The sequence below is a fragment of the Ptychodera flava genome, chromosome 2, assembly GCF_041260155.1.
Source record: "Ptychodera flava strain L36383 chromosome 2, AS_Pfla_20210202, whole genome shotgun sequence".
NCBI lineage: Eukaryota > Metazoa > Hemichordata > Enteropneusta > Ptychoderidae > Ptychodera > Ptychodera flava.
In genome coordinates this window covers 20840813-20857532 of record NC_091929.1, presented here as the reverse complement: position 1 = coordinate 20857532, position 16720 = coordinate 20840813, and the positions used below count along the sequence as shown (strand labels likewise).

General features: G+C 36.2%; 1 protein-coding gene across 1 annotated transcript in view; it reads left to right on the top strand.

Annotated features, from left to right (window-relative positions):
- The first annotated feature begins 1801 nt into the window (after positions 1-1801).
- LOC139116648 (receptor-type tyrosine-protein phosphatase beta-like) overlaps positions 1802-16720 on the top strand; it is a 42736-nt gene continuing 27817 nt past the window's right edge. The window contains exon 1 of the mRNA XM_070679246.1: positions 1802-2326. Coding sequence (XP_070535347.1) covers positions 2264-2326 — 63 coding nt within the window. The 5' untranslated portion in view covers positions 1802-2263. The remainder of the gene's footprint in view (positions 2327-16720) is intronic.

Genomic DNA, 16720 nt, shown 5'->3' with positions numbered 1-16720 from the left:
TTTTTCTGTTGTATTATTAGGCCCCACCGCCAAATATTTCATTAGCGTTTGGTTTTTGCGCGCTCATGTGACATTTTAGGAACAAGTGAACGAAATTACTCAATACCGGAGAGAGAGAGAGAGAGAGAGAGAGAGAGAGAGAGAGAGAGAGAGAGAGAGAGAGAGAGAGAGAGAGAGAGAGAGAGAGAGAGAGAGAGAGCAAGCACCTGGATAAGATATGGTCATTAAGGGAGTTCGCGCTTCGAAAATGGAAGATTTAAACTATTGCTCAAACTATCCTCCAGCAAACTTTCAACTATCGGCTTTTGAAATAAAAAAAAAAGAAAATCAGGGGTCATCGTGCAAATGTTGGTATCAGAAAAAACAAATTATCAATATTTGAATTCAAAATAGCCGCCATCCCTGTGACATCTGTATGGGATAGAATAAATTTCCCGAATTTCACAAACAATTATTCACTTCATAAGTTATTAAGTCATAATTAATTACTTACTTCATAAGTTTCAAAATCAGCCAGAAGTGGTAGGCCAAAGTAATATTTTAAATGTTTGAGTCCAAATTTCTGTCCCCGAGGCCCATTCTAATGTACAACCTGTATGAAATACTAAAACGTTTTATGTCAGCGCCAATTTTCAATAGAATTATATAACAATACTTGACTGAGTAAATAAATCAGTGTCAGTAAAAAGGAATCGCCTGCCCGCCTCCCGGGGACAGGAAAAATTGTTGGCCGGGCAGATAACAAGTTAACTGTCAATTACTTGCCTGACAACTTGACGGGTGGAAATAATTGCCGATTTTTGTGCTATTGGAGAGACCAAGTTATTATCAACAAGGCAGGCACTATTATTTCTCAGACAGTCAAATCGTCAAAGTTACCTGCCTGGATGTCAGTTTGTTTGTTTGTACCTTCTTTCCTACACTGGTTTTCGTGTATGCGACCATGCAATTTGCTATCTTTGAGCCTGTCGGCAATAAAATCGAATTTATAGATTATCCCCCGTTAATTGTGTAATCTGGTCGCTTATCAAAAACGGGCAGAACAGAACTCTGGTTAAAAAAACACAACCACAGTGAAACAAACTATTATACAAAGAAAAGGTTGGGAAGTACAGTATTAAATATTCATTGTTCCAAAATAAAATGGCGAAAAGTCATTAAATAACTGTTTAGAGAAGTGCATGTTACGAATTTGTTTGTTTTGACGGTCTGCTAATATATATGTCTAAATTTGAACTATTAAGTGCAAACGTTAAACAGACCTATTCGTTCACAAATTAGCTTTTATCTACTGAAAATCGTTATTTCACGATATGTTGATTCACTGAAGCATAGAGTAATGGCTCGTTTGTTCATGACTCGAGTGCAATGATCGGTGATGTAGGCCTATGCTCATCGAAAGTAAGGTCATAGACGAATTTATGCTTTTTTTATCTCGAATCGAAAACGTGTTTTTGTCTGCACCCGTATCACCTCCAACCTGTTTCTCCCTATTTTTGAGTGGCCGCGCGCTGAGATAATTTAACATCCAGCGGGGCTAAATTACCTTATAAAGTTTGCCAAACGTCTTGATAATAACTTCAATAATTCTGGAGGCCTACAATGTGTTGCACAAGCTAAGTTTGAACATAGATGCCTGGCAAAACAGCTTTCGTATTTTCGATTTCTGGTTCCAGTAGGTTAGAAGGGATAAGTGAATACATAGCCATACTGTCGATCGTTCGTGATAGCTAATCTTCTTATGTAATTATATCCGTGGTACCAATTTTAATTTTTTACTATTAAACTCATCTCATGTTACAGGGCCTCTGATTGGTTCATCGTTATCTTCAGGTCACAGGATTACAGGTGTGTAAGACGTTGTCATTGTGCCCGCCTAGCTTGAGACAGAAATAACTTGTCACGTGACTACCAGGAAGTACTCTCCCAAAATTACATTGAAGAGAGTGAGCTTGCGGGCAACGCTTGTTTCGTCGGCCACCCTGTTTTTGCCCGAAGTTGTTTATTTTTCCGTTCGCTTTTGGACCAAGATGAGCGTTCTCTGACGTGAAGACGATCCGGAATAGATAGAAGTAGCTGTCACGTCAAACATTTACGCGTAGTTTTGATTTCTGCAGATTACAAGTTTGCCAAGCCGAGACCAACGTTGCGGAGCCCCAGCGTACTGCACGCCGCCGCTGCAGCACTGTACACAGTGCGGAAACCAACGCTAGCTACCGTTCTACGCTCCAAACGTCCTTCTTTGACATTGACATCAACAGCCATGTATTTCTCTCAGAAATACAGAACCATGTCCACTCACCATGTCCTGCTGATCCTTACAGTGGTAAGTACGTTCAATTGTCAAGCCGACGCCCTAGTAATAGCACCACTGCTTGTCATGTATCAAACAATGTAGTGCTGGGCAGCGCCATCTTGAACTTTGAACCGAATTTATTACAATACGTTTTGTCGTCTGTCTCAAGACTAAGAGCTCAGGCGTCATTAGACTACCTTTAAGACCGGCAAATTTCAGGGGATGCGAAAGAGTAGCATCTTTGCATAAAAACAAAATGAGCTATATTCCGTAAAGGGTTACGATCTCGCTTCTACCTCCATGCGATTTACTGTGTGATTCAATCAATGTTTACATTTTCGACGCTGTCACAGCCTACTCACTTCCAGTTCTTAACCGGAGCTATGACCGTGTCGCTTTGCTGTTCCGTGGAACTGTCCTCGGCAAAGCGGATGGCCCCGGTCAACCACGCTGAATTAGGTTTTATGTCTGGTCCGTTTGTAAAGACAATATTTCATATGTTTGCGCACATTCTCCGTACAACACAGCGATCCAGTCTTGGGTACACTCCAAGCGGAACCATATTTTGCTGGGATTTTGCTTTAGGGATGGACCATTAGACCTTGGGAGGGGGGGTGGTCACAATGAAATTGTGAAAATTTTTTTTTTACTATTGTAAATTTCTGAAATTTTTTTTTTCCAATTGAGATTAGCTGTGCAATTTTTTTTTTTCAGAGTAAATTTTCAGATTTATAATTTTTTTTTAGTTTGTCGCTGTCTGAAGATAAAGAGGGCAAAGATGTGGTGCCAAGCACCATAAGCGGCCATGCAAGCGGTCAAGGGGGGGATCAGGAGAGGGGTGTCCCCCTGCTGCTATTGGAGCTTTTGAAAAATAGAGATTAAAATGGTGTTATTTGGTGGCACTTGGGGAGTATTTTTGCGGGGGGAGGTCAGGAGGGGGTGTCCCCCTCCTGCTGTTGGAGCTTTTGAAAAATGGAGATTAAAATGGTGTTATTTGGTGGCACTTGGGGAGTATTTTTGTGGGGGGTGGTGTCCCCCTCCTGCCGTTGGAGCTTTTGAAAAATAGAGATTAAAATGGTGTTATTTGGTGGCACTTGGGGAGTATTTTTGCAGGGGGAGGTCAGGAGGGGGGTGTCCCCCCTCCTGCTGTTGGAGCTTTTGAAAAATAGAGATAAAAATGGTGTTATTTGGTGGCACTATGGGAGCATTTTTTTCGGATTACACATCTTCCTCTGAAACATGGTCTTCTTGCTCCTCAGTAGCTTCCTATAGTTTTGAAAATTGACTATTTTGGCTTCCTGGCTTCCCTTTCTACTGAGTGGTGAAATGCCTACATTCACCCCACCAAACATGCATATCTCATGATTTACAATTGATTTTGACAAGCTGAGAAGCTAAAATAAGCTAAATAATATAGTTAAATTTGCATATTTGTGTTTTAGAGCAATTGTTGCCCTTTTTTGATCAAAACATCTATTTCTCTGTAGCAGCATGTCCAAATTGATTGGATGTGTATAGATGTGTTGAAATTTCAATATTTGTCTTTTTAGGGCAATTTATGCCAAAAAATGGTCAAAAAATCTGTATTCTCTGAAAGGGCTTGTCCAATTTCTTTGAAATTTGCTACACAAAAACGATTATTCATGCAGATTTATTCAGTATTTGCTATCGAGAAACTTTCAAAGTTCAACCCTTTTGTGTGTTTTTGTGTTGGAATTTGTTGGATAGATGGCATTCTACGTAGTGTATTGTTGAATGTTAAAACGTATGTTGCTGTTGTTTTTTGATGCTGTCTTTTGAGAAAAAAGAATTGAAAATGCCTTTTTAAAGCAAAATAATACATAATGACTTGATATGTTGTTTTATCATTATTGACGTGTTTCTACTTGTTCACCCATTCTTGCATTCATCATTGCAATAAAATGCTGTGAAAAAAATGAAACTGATGTGGCCTGCATCTGTTTACCTTGATCTTAAAAGGCAAATACAACTATCGTCTTGACAACCATACCATAGTTTCAATGTTTTACCTTGTGTACCTGCTTGGTTTGTACGCAGGAAACAAGTAGAAAACAGGCTCTATAATTTCATAATTTTCAAGTGATCAGAATACAAAAGTCCTGAAAAGATAAGATAATCACAACTTCCAGTATAAGGGATACAGTCACTCTAAATGTATAAATTAAAATTAAAAATGTGCCTGGAGGATGTACTAAAAAATACAGAAAGTTGCTTCCTGTCGGTAAAATCTAAAAAAAATTCAAAATTTTAGAGACTTTTGCAGATTTTTTTTTTTACGCCTTTGTCTTCTTGTTTATTTTTTTTTATTTTGCAAACTAGTTTGAAGATTTTTTTTTTCCTAACTTTTTGCTCTGAAAATTTTTTTTTTCTGTTTTTGACCACCCCCCCTCCCAAGATCTAATGGTCCGTCCCTTACACTACAGAACATCAGTCACTGTCATATTACTGTTTTTAATGTTGACATTTTCAATTTATCACTGTCATCAGCAAATATGATCTATTACACCACTTGTTTTTATTGGGAACTTCTTGCTCTATTTTTTAGTCATTTTGCCAAAAAGTGTGCTGGGAACGGTTATTCGTTACACTGCGATACAAGCTTTGTCCCTCCAATCCTACGCTCCACCGACTATGATTTTATACCGAAAGGTTGTTGTGATCTGTAGGCAATGGAGGTACAAACGATGTGCGTAGCCCAACCCAAACCATGGTCACTCCTTTAGTCACATTATAGCGGAGTGACCGTGACCCAATACAACACGGCCAGGTCGTGAGTGCTGCGGTTCAAGCATTGTACTTTATGTGTGTGCGTACATGAATGTACCTCCTCCATGGTTCAAACTTCTGTGAATATTAAACTGTCCATGGTCGCAGGCACAAGTGAGCTGTATCTGTATTCACTGTCCACAGTGTTTAGGACGTACTTGTAGTGAACACAGATATAGTTCTTGTGTTCTGCCAGTTTCTTTGCGTCTCAATGAGTACATGTATAAACTGAGAAAGTTCAGTACACCCTGTCATAACAACAGAGCCAGCTAAGTATTCATGTACAAGTCCTGTCCATTGAATTTAGTGCATTCAATGAAGAGAAGCCATTCTATATTTCCTTATATGATCCGCGTCTTGTTGGAAAACATATTTAGCATTGCTCAGCAATTTCACAGGTGTGACAATGCAATTTATATCTGTGGGCAGAAACTCAGACAGCTTTGCACAAAACATGCAGTCCGCTACAATCTTTGACCAGTTCCTGTTTTGTGAAAAATATGACTGGATATTTGTAAAGGAGAACCATTTTTTCTAAAATTCAAGTATTCATGAAGTTTAAGTGGTTGCCCACATATGCAATAGGAATTTGATCATTTTATGAAATTATGGTGGTTCACGTTAAGACTGGTCAATGAATTACTCTGATAATGTATATTTAGTTTGATATTAAAAGACTGGTACACATATTGTGTAGGAAAAGTGATGAGTGCTATTTCAAGTCCAATGGACCTTAAGATGGTAAATGTACACTATGCCACTTTAGGGGGGGGGGGGTGTCGGAACTGTGCGTGTGCGACTTTCCTGTGTACAAACAATGTACATGTATTTCATGCACGATAATCAATGTGCATCGTGTCAACATAGCTGCAAAATTTAAATTTCCAGGTGTACATTATGACAAACATGGACACACACCCATTTATTTTTCCATCAATCGCAAACATTGTTGGTATGGGTCCCATATGACCTTTGAGTGCACTTCCCCCTCCTTTTAAGTTCTGTGTGTCAATTGACTTACTTTCAGTGAAAGAAGGAATTACCTCCATGTTTCAACTAAATGGGCAACTTAACAGGTGTGACTTGTAAAGTATTAGAAGTGAAAACAGCATTAAATTTAAAAGAACAATAACCACTAGTGTTTTGACAATATTTTAATAAGTTTTTGTTCTATAAAACAAGAACGAGTTTTGATTCTTTTTCCTGCCGTATGCATGGAATACAGAGGCAAGCTTTGCCCCAAACACATTTGTACAGTACAGCACTGTATCTTGTACATGTATTGTCAACAAACATATTCTAACCCAGGGTAAAAATTCAGTTATCAACATATAACATTGGACACACACCCATAGTTGTGGGCACACAGTCCATGTAGCCGACAATGAGATGCAAATGATATGCGGTCAAGGTCTCCTCAACTAACTTTCAGCTGGTTCTTCACTTTCTACTATTTTTTTAGTATTTTTTACAAAGGCACAGACTTATTCTACCTGCAACTTAAAACTGATAGTGATTTTGTACGCATTCTTTACTATTTTTCATAGTTTTTGGTAGCCGGTAACACACACTTCGTGTTCGTGTCGGCTACATGGACGATCTGCTTGTTGTTAGTTCAAACACAACATTTCGGCATAATTCTGGGAGTAGAACAAGAAACCAGAATCTTCAAACAAAATGTAAAAATAATGAAAAGATGCATGAAAGGTGCAGTAACGGCTAATGGAGATGACCAGTGTTCCTCACTGCTACGGTGAAAATACAATGGGAAATGTTCGGCCAATTTCCTGGTTCCTTTCATGTTACTATTGTTAGGGAACAATGTGTCTAGGGGACGGATATTTGGACAAACTTTTCGAGTAGTTTGCTGGTCTCCTGCTAGTGTAAAGTCATTTTGAAGCTGGCAGAGCTACATGTATTCAACTTGAAGCTTTTATCTTTTTTGAAATTCAAATTTTCTTTTTCCTCGTATCTACATGTAGTCTACACAGGGAATACATGTAGTGGCCATTTTGAATTTACAACATGTGGCAAAAATTTTGGTAATCTTTCTCTAGTACTAAAATTTGCATGGTGACTCTTGATTTGTATTCTTGAATCTACAAAAAAGAATGGGTTGAAGATAACTTTGGAAATTTTGATCAAACATTTTGGACGTTCAACATTGAGGTGAATACCACCTGTACAGTGAAAGAATGTCATGTTCTGTAGCTACTACTCTGAAGTGTGTAAAACAAAATTTATTAGACTGTAGATTAGCTTGGGACGCTGTCCCATAAAAAGTATTTCTTGTGTTTAATAAAGTAATCTGAACTTCCGTTTCGGTCTACTAAAGTGAATCGGCTTTGTACTAATTATCAACTTCTGTTCAAGCTTTATAGTTAGTTAGATAGACTTGAGTCTTCACACCATTGCCTGATCATTGCGTGTAGGCTTGCCTTACAATGGGTAACAGAGTTATTAAGTTGGAATTGATTTCATCTGAAAATGAATTAGCGTTCAATTATTTTCCAACAACTTGTTGTATTTCCTACATATTGTCATGTACTGCTGAAAATGCACACATGTGTTCACAATAGCAATTTACTTTAATCAGCTGCTTCCTGCCAGACAGTATCACTTCTGTGTCTGCTAATTCAGTAAAAAGTTGTATTGAGCCAAAACCATGCATTTTCACCCACTTGGCTTAGTATGACATAGCAGCTTTAGTCTGTAACAGTTATGTTTTCAGTGTCCATGTTTTCAGGGGCCTTCAGCTGTTCAATTTTTTGTTAAAATGCACCATATGCTATATGTTATGTTTCATTAGTTTTAACCAACATGACCTGATGGGTGACATATGAACTTGGCAGGATAAGAGTTAAAATACTTCAACAGTGAAACTGATAGAAATATTTTGATTGGTTGTTACCTGTAAAATAAAAGTGTACCTGATGTTCATTGGTAGTTTTTGGTTGCCTGTTGCTAGCTACATTCTGAGTGTGAGTGATTCGTAATTGCAATTTGAAAAAAAAAATAATTACCGTATGGCTTACAATTTTTGAGTCACCATGAGCATACCGGTACATGTAAATATATTTTTACAGTTGCCTCAGCCTGTATGCATTCAATCAAATATTAATTAATTGGGTATTTTTCCAGGTCTTCCATTACACTAATTAAAGCACATGAAATAATTACAGTGAATTTCAAAATAGCTTGGAATTACAACGTACTTGGGTGATATGAAAAATCTTTCTGATGAAGAAAATAACACCACCTGCATTCACTGTAAACATTCTCATTTGATAGAGTTTGCAACAATTTATCCCAATACGACATTCACTGTGCCACAGTCAACATGATCGTCAACATGATCGTCAGTGTTGCCATGCTCACACTGAAAAAATTCACCAGTACACTGACTGCTTCACATTCTTACATTTCCTTTATTACATTTAACGTCTGTGAAACTGTACAGAATGCTGACGATAGGTTTTTTCGGTGCAGTGTGTACGGGTTGGTACAACAATTGGTGTTTCCTACACTGAACGATTTCTGTGAGTTAGAACAGTGGACGTTGTATTGGGTTAAATTGTTGCAATATCTGTGAAAGGAGAACTTACATTATGAATACAGTCGGCTTTATTTTCTATCACCAGAAATGTTTTTCAAATCACCCAAGGGCGTTGTAATTCCAAGCTATTTTGAAATTCACTGTAAGCCCGTGAAATGCCATTTTTGCCGAGTCACACGGTAAAATCATGCTCTAGACACAACTTATTTTTTCAAAGGTGTACTTCCTGGTGATATTTAAATAATGAATTCACTGTCTTCTTTTGAAGTCCAGTGATTCAGGTGAAAAGACTGTTGCATGGTTCAGTAGCATTGGCTTTTCCACCATTTGTGTGAGTTCTATCATTGTGTAGTGTCAGTTTCCAAAACTTGAACCTGTGAAAGGAAATGGAGATATCAATGTTATGTTAAATTTTTGCTGATCTACATGTGCTCACGCACACACAGAAAGAAGACACACCTTATAGTTAGAATTTGCTTATTACGTCATTCTCTACAAACAGTGCTGAGAGATACACCATAGGTGAAGTCCAAAGATCAATTTCATGCACTTGTGAAATAGATAAAAACCTTGGTATAGGAATGAATGTCTCAAAATATTTAGTGACCCCTGAAAGGTGTGCCTGCTAAATTTAAATTTGAATTCTATCTGCCAATTCAGGATTTTCTTGTCGTTTCTGGGAGTCAGCCCTCCATCAACACACACTGGTAGATATAAAATGATTACAATTTCCCTGGTTCAGAAAGAACAGTACTGAGTTAAGCAGTGTGTCAAATTTCCACAGATGACACTTCGACATACATTGCAACTTTTGTCTTCTCAGTACTTTTCTTCCATTAATAATGGGATCATTACAAATTTCTCTCAATATTTTATATGTTATTCAACTAATCAAGTATAATCTTCTCAGCTATAGTGTTGAAATATTTGATCGATGGTTGTTTTGTCAACTTGCAGTGGCAGTCTCAATAAATACCTGTCTGAGTAAGAGTAGCCGACACATGTAATTTATTTCCTTTCCATGCAAGCGGCTGAAGCTCACAATTACAATACTTAATGTAGTGTGAACTGATGCCTAAAGTGTGATAAACTTTCTGATAAAACTAGTGGATTTGAGAAGTCTCAAGTTCAATTCCTTACTGGTATATTTTGTTAATATCTGAATATTTATAATATTTTTGACATATCAAAATCACTTACTATTTATAGTTGTTATAGACTTTGATCCCATATTTCTGGAGATGTCATCGGAAGAAAAAGATGTGTGATAAATTTTCACAACTGAGTAAAAGCAAGCTAGGATATGTATTTACAGTTTATACTATTTTGTCACGCCATAAATGACATTTTCGGTCAGGGTTTCCTGTTATGTACATGTACCATGTAGTTTGACCACACCTACTATATCCACATGTACAATTGCCTGTACTGGGAAACAGAGAAATCCACATGTTTTCTTGATTTAAATTATCAATATTGATGTCTGAACTCTGAGCTCAGTGATCTTCTCTAAAAAGTATCTTTTTAAACTTTAATGTCATTGGGAAATGCTTTGTCATCCATCAAGATTACATTGGTATGCATAATCACTGATACTCTATACATTTTTATCTCTGGGATTTTGATCCAGAAGTTCTGAATTTACAAAGGTTTTATTAATTTACTTAATGGTTAACCCAATACCTACATGTATTATACGAGTATAACGTTTAGATACATGGACAGTATTATAGACTTTATTTAAACTCGATAGGCTGTTTAGGCAAAGGCTCTTCTCACACAGTGTTGAAATGCAACAAAAGATATTTGGTTCCTCTGTGAGTACAAGTAAACACTTTATTCTATTCCCAAAGCATGTTGAAATACACAGTATTCAGCTTGTCAATTAGCCTGTACATGTTTGCATTGTTATTGTTGGCAAGAGAATTCTGGTCTTGACTTTAGTTCAAATGTCAACAAAAACAACTTGACATGTAGCAATGTGGTCTTGACTTACTAATAGTGGTTGTTTCAACATGCTTTGGGGAGTAGAGCAAGAACCTGCTAGAAAAAATTATCAAAAGTTACAGCCACTCTGACCGGAGTCTACCGTCTGCCAGTGCCGTAAGAAATCTGGAGTTAACTCTTTGAGTAGCAAAGTCAATTTTTGTCACCCTTATGAAATATACTCTTGTAAAGTTTTTTTCCCAGATTTTTGCCAAAATTTTGATAAAAAACTGTACCAAATGAAATATGTCTATTTGGTCCAAAATTATCAAGAAAAGTTCAGAAAAATTCGCAAAAACTGGTAAAATGTTGTACTAAAATTTTGGTGGGAAAAAATTATTACTGCACTCAAGGAGTTACCACCTGTATGTACAGAGCATCATCACAAACTATTGGCATCTTTACTGATAGCTCAGCTGTTATATTGAAAAAAGTACATGTAGCTCTGCCCAAGGGAACTGTGCTTTGCTGTACTGTAGCTTGTTTTTTGCCAAGCACTGTAAATCATGGGACAAAATGTAGGGCTTGCTCACAAACTAGAATGGTACACTTGGGTGCCTGTTGTTAAGATTTGGGCCCACCCTGGTTACCTGGACAAATCTTCAGTGAGTCATATTAAAGGTTGAATAACTACATACATGTATGTGTCTATGTGTGGACACTGTGGTGTCATGTTCTTCTGCTTTGTATTTACATTATATGAACACTTCATTTCTGAAAGGCGTCGAGTGCAATGAAACTTGAAGGCTTAGACCAGCATAGGTCAAACGTCATGGAATGCCACTTCTGTCTTCCTTTGTGTATAAGGATCAGGGCAGCTGTAAATCAAGATAAGAAATAGAGGTTCATGTACATCAATAGACCACACTGTAATCTGTATGAGGTAATACAATATTGTGAAAATTAACCCTTTTCCTGCCAGACAGTAATAACTGTATTCCTTCCCCATCTGCCAAGTCAGTAAAAAGCGGTATTGAGCCAAAACATGACGTACTTTCACCCACTTGGCTTGGTATGTTATAGCATCTTTTGTCCCAAAAAAATCAACTTTACAGTATTATGTTTTCAACAGCCTTAAAATGTACAGTATTATGTTAAAATACATCATATGGAATACGTTGTGTTTCATTAATTTTAACCATCTTGACCTGGTGGTGAAATATGGACTTGGCAGGAAAAGGGTTAAGTTGCCGTGTATAAATACATGTAGATAAATTATTGAGGGAGATAATTTTGTACATAAACATATTTGTAGTTTGTATGGACAAAAAAATCAGAAAGAGTGCTGGTACAATATTGTAGTTTTCAAAAGAATAGAAAAAAATTATGGATACATGTATTATGTAGCTGAGTGTCATCATATATTTGTACATTATGTTTTAGTGTACCTGGCCCTACCAATGCCACTACATGTACGTATTTTGTACAGTTTACCTTATTTTAGAGGGCCATAGCTTCAATTTTTGATGATTGTTTAAAATCTATTTTTGTTTTATTATTCATCAGTTGCAAGTGCTTGTGTTACTCCTCAAAGCATGTTGAAATAACTGCAATTTAGCTTGTCAACACGGCGTCTATGTGTGAAATACACTGTTATTGTGTATGTTTGAATTCTAGTCTTGACCAGAATTAATTTGTTAACAATAATCTTTGGTGTCTACAAATACAAAGTAGAACAAAAAAGTTCAGTTGACATTAAAAATAGTGAAAAAATCATCAAAAGTTATAGCTACAGTACTGGCCCTTTTATGCTCAACATAATTTTATTTTAAGAAGCAGAAAACTGAGGAAGAATATATGTTGGAATAGGATTAGATCCAGTCCTGAGGTATTTCAAGTTGAAATAATCCACAGATTTACATGTAATTGCTCAGAACTCCTATAAATGTGCAATTTGGATTGTTAATATGAAATTGGGAGATTTTTTGAAAGAGCAGAAGTGAACTGCACAGTAAAGGGAGAGAGGAACAATATCTACAGTAAAATTACCTCTTTAGTCTTTATTGTGTTAATGGCATATCGCTTAAAGCTGTTTCCTCATTTCAAATATCAGTTTAGTGACCCGGTACAGAATGACCACGACAGTTTTTGTAAGGTACTATTAATGAAATAGATGTTGGCTGTCACAAAATGAATTTCAAAGCCATTATCTGCCTATACTGATAAAACTTGTCAACTTCACAATACTGCTGATTTATTACGCACTGAGTGAATTGTAGAATTTACTTGTGAATTCAACCTGCAATCAACCAGAGAAAAGACTGCTGTCAGTGTCAGACTTACCGCTTGACAGATTTTTAGCTCAATCATAGTGATTGAAAGACTTGGGCCAATCTATTTAAGGTACAAAATAGTATTGCGCTTAGAAAGTGAAAGACTTAAGGGATAGAGCTGTCGAAACAGTGCTCAAAGGTCGTATGGGATCCATCCATGTATCACTGTACGCGGTATGCAAGGTACATGTTACATTGGTGATTGAGCATGTCTGTCATAATCTATATCTGTAATAATTTAAATGTTGCAGCTACAATGATGATGAGATGCATAGTAGAATCGTGCAATGAAGTACATTGTTTGTAAATAAAAAAACTTGCACAGGCGCAGTTCCGACGACTGTGCCCCTTTAAACTTTGCTTTTGCCAAAACTTCGGTCAGTGAAGCTATCAACAATTTGCTTATCAACAAAGTGTAGAAACAGAAACAAATTACCTGACATTTACATGTACTGACACTTGAAATTCAAAATGGCCACCATCCCTGTGTTAGCTCTATGGGGACAATTAAAATGTTTAAATTTTGAAAAACAGAGATTATGGAAGTGTTTCTCACACCAAGAGCTGTAAAATGAGCCCTCACAAGTGGTAGATCAGAAAAGAATTGTAAAAATTTGAGAGTCCAAATAAGGCTGTCAACATCAATAACAACAAATGTGCCAGCTTCTAATTTGGATTTGGCAGTGAAAGCCCCAATAGCTGTGAATTTTATGCATTATTTCCATGATTTCACTACTCGCTGATTTAGACCATGCCTACACTTTTTTACAGGCTGTGAATAATGTATGGGTTGCCGCACTCATAAAATGGTGCCCCCATGGAAAAGTACAAAATACACAGTATTTCCTACACACACATATTGTGATCAAACCAGAAACAAGCATAATGCCATTTACTAGAACGCACAACACACGATGGCCAACATTTTGTTGCTGTAATCTTTATTTTCTCTGTCTGATGATTAGTTTTTGAAAATGGTGGGAAATCTAAAATGATATTCAAGCATGTGAATTTACATGCCACTTTTGACACTTATGACACTTTACTTTAATGGGTCTTATTCAAAGAAGACTCTTGGAAAGCTGAGGATGTCTTGAGATCGGATTATTACATATTCGCAGCTATTGGGGCTTGAACCGAAAAATGAAAATCTGATGGTGTTTGGACTAAAAAATTTTCATAGCGATGACAAATTCATGCAAATACAGCTGTATTATGATCTCAGCTCTTTAAATGGGTATTTTTGTACTCTACTGTTTTAAGTTTCACTTCTTTCTCAAAATTGACCTGTATTACTTCCGAATGAAGAAAACATTTCATGTGTTCATATAAGATAATCTATAGCTAATATACATGTACATGTATTTGCTTCAAAATGCCTCCACCCATATCAAATTACTTGGTAAAAATTAAACGTACATCTAGTCTTTCACAACAAAAACATGTTGTATGTTCCTGTTTTTCTTTATTCATGGTACTGTATCACTATCACATTATTTAAATACCCAGAAGTTCCTGGTTAAAAATACGTCAATGTCCTATTTACACATGTAAGTGAAACTATAGCATTTGTACTTGCGCATCCACCAATAGAATTTTTACCCGTTTCTGACCATGCTTTTACCATTTTAGTATATCAGTGTTCTCCACAGCTTGGGAAAACAGAGGAACAGCCAATTTACATATTAATGCATAATTTGCATATTTTTTATTGTGAAAATTGATTCTTTTGTACAGTTATAAACACATGAACAGATTGCTCCAAAAACAGAGAGATGGCCCACCCCAAAAAATCTCCTTGGGGAGAACTCTGGTATTGTATATGTGCAAAATTTTAACTTTTCAACAACTGAACGCACAATACAAATCAAAATCCATGGTAGACTGATTGAGATTCAATATATGAGTGTAGCCTATTCTTTAACTGTTACCTGCACTAGTAACACATGTTTCTTCCCACTTTATCACTGTGTGAATTACCTGTGCCACCCCTAATGTGGGGATGACATAATATTTTCCTGCTTCTGTAAAGATAAAAACTTCAAACATGCATTTCATACTGTCACATGATGTTGTATACATTTCAAAGTCACAAACTCAACCAATGCAGAAGCCCTGTCTGGTCTAGACCTTTACAGAGCTTTTGTTTAAATATGTAGAAGAAACTTGTATTTGAGTGGCTTTGTTTTTGCAATGCTATCAAAAGTAATAACATATATAAAAACTAATGATGGTTCAAAATTGAAATTTGAATGGTGTGTTCCACACAGACTACGACTCGAGAGGGTTTTATGAGATCAATGAAGAAAATGGTGGCCATTATAAAATTCATTTCAACACTCCAACCTTGTGAACTTTGAAATGTTGTTGATTTATTAACATATCAAGTAGTTTGTTGGGTAAAATACAAGGATATAAATTATGAATTCAACTAAATCTGTAAAGATAGCGGTGTGTCCACCTTTGTACTGGTACATGTATGTTGTGTGTAGTATTCACCTTTGACTCCTTCACATAGAAAAATGACATTTTTAAATTTCCTTTCTTACACTCTGTCTGCTTTCAGACCATTTATTGGTGAGTTGCTGTCTTTGTATATTTAGTTGTGTTGACAAATAAGATTTATCCGTGAAAAAATGATTGGTCTTGCCAGCTGGTAGTTATATACTATGGTATCTACAAAGCTTACTTCAAATATATAGGAATTCCACTCAAAATCTCTCTGTAACCATGCAGTCAGAAAACTGACTGCTTCCTGAAACCTCAGGGTGAAAATGTGTGTAGCTCAATTGTTATCTGATTGAAGAGCTTGCACAAACTATTTCAAGTGGCTGTCAATATTTATGCAATATTTCCAGGGTATTGATGGTTAGGGTCCAATTTAGCCATAAACAATTAGATTTTCTTGTTCAGAATAAAAACAATAGTCTCGAGACTAAAAAACAAATTTATTGAAACCTGAAATAAATATCAGAGCCAGGAATTTGGAGAATCTTTTCTACTCATAGTTATTCATAGCAAAAGCCTAGTTTTAAGTTTTCCTTGACAATACATGTATATAATTGAAATTTTAAACTTTTCTTGTTTTTTGTGTGAATTATATTATTTTGAATTATATCATTTTGGTGTGAATTAGTCATTTTATGTAAATTTACTGTATTTGGTATGTTAAGTAAGCATCCATTAAAATACATGCATAAGTTTGGTATGTTAAACATTTTTTTCAGTGTCAAATAAATAAAGTAAAATCTACCTCACGTTAGAAATACCTTGTAGGCTTTTTTTAAATTCTATGGAATCTTGTTTTTCTATAGAATTCTATAGAAAATGGTGCCAAAACTATATAAATTTCTGTAGAACTTTACAGATGTCTACATTATATCTATAAGCTATAGAAGTCTATAGAATTCTGTAGTCTTTTTTATAATGGTTATACTAGTCAGAGAGAATGCGTGTGTGTACTCAGTGTTGAAGAAAAAACTATACAGTTACTAAGTCATAAGTAGAAAAGAAATGTCATCTCCATGAAGGTGGGGCTTGACATGTACCATACTGACCCCCCATGTGCAGAGCAGTGTGCATGATAAATAAGTCAACTTGTAAATCAATGAAAACGAATGAGGAGCATGTATATGTACATGTAGGTATGTGAAATTGTGCAAGGATGAGATTTGTTACGGGACTGTCTCTTTTGTTATATCTTTAAGGTAAAACACGCCTCAGGGGCAGAAATTCAGCTTCTTCTACATATTTAAACAAAATTCAGGCCTTCAGATTTTATCAATTCTTTTCTGATCTACCACTTTAAAGCTCTTGGTGAAG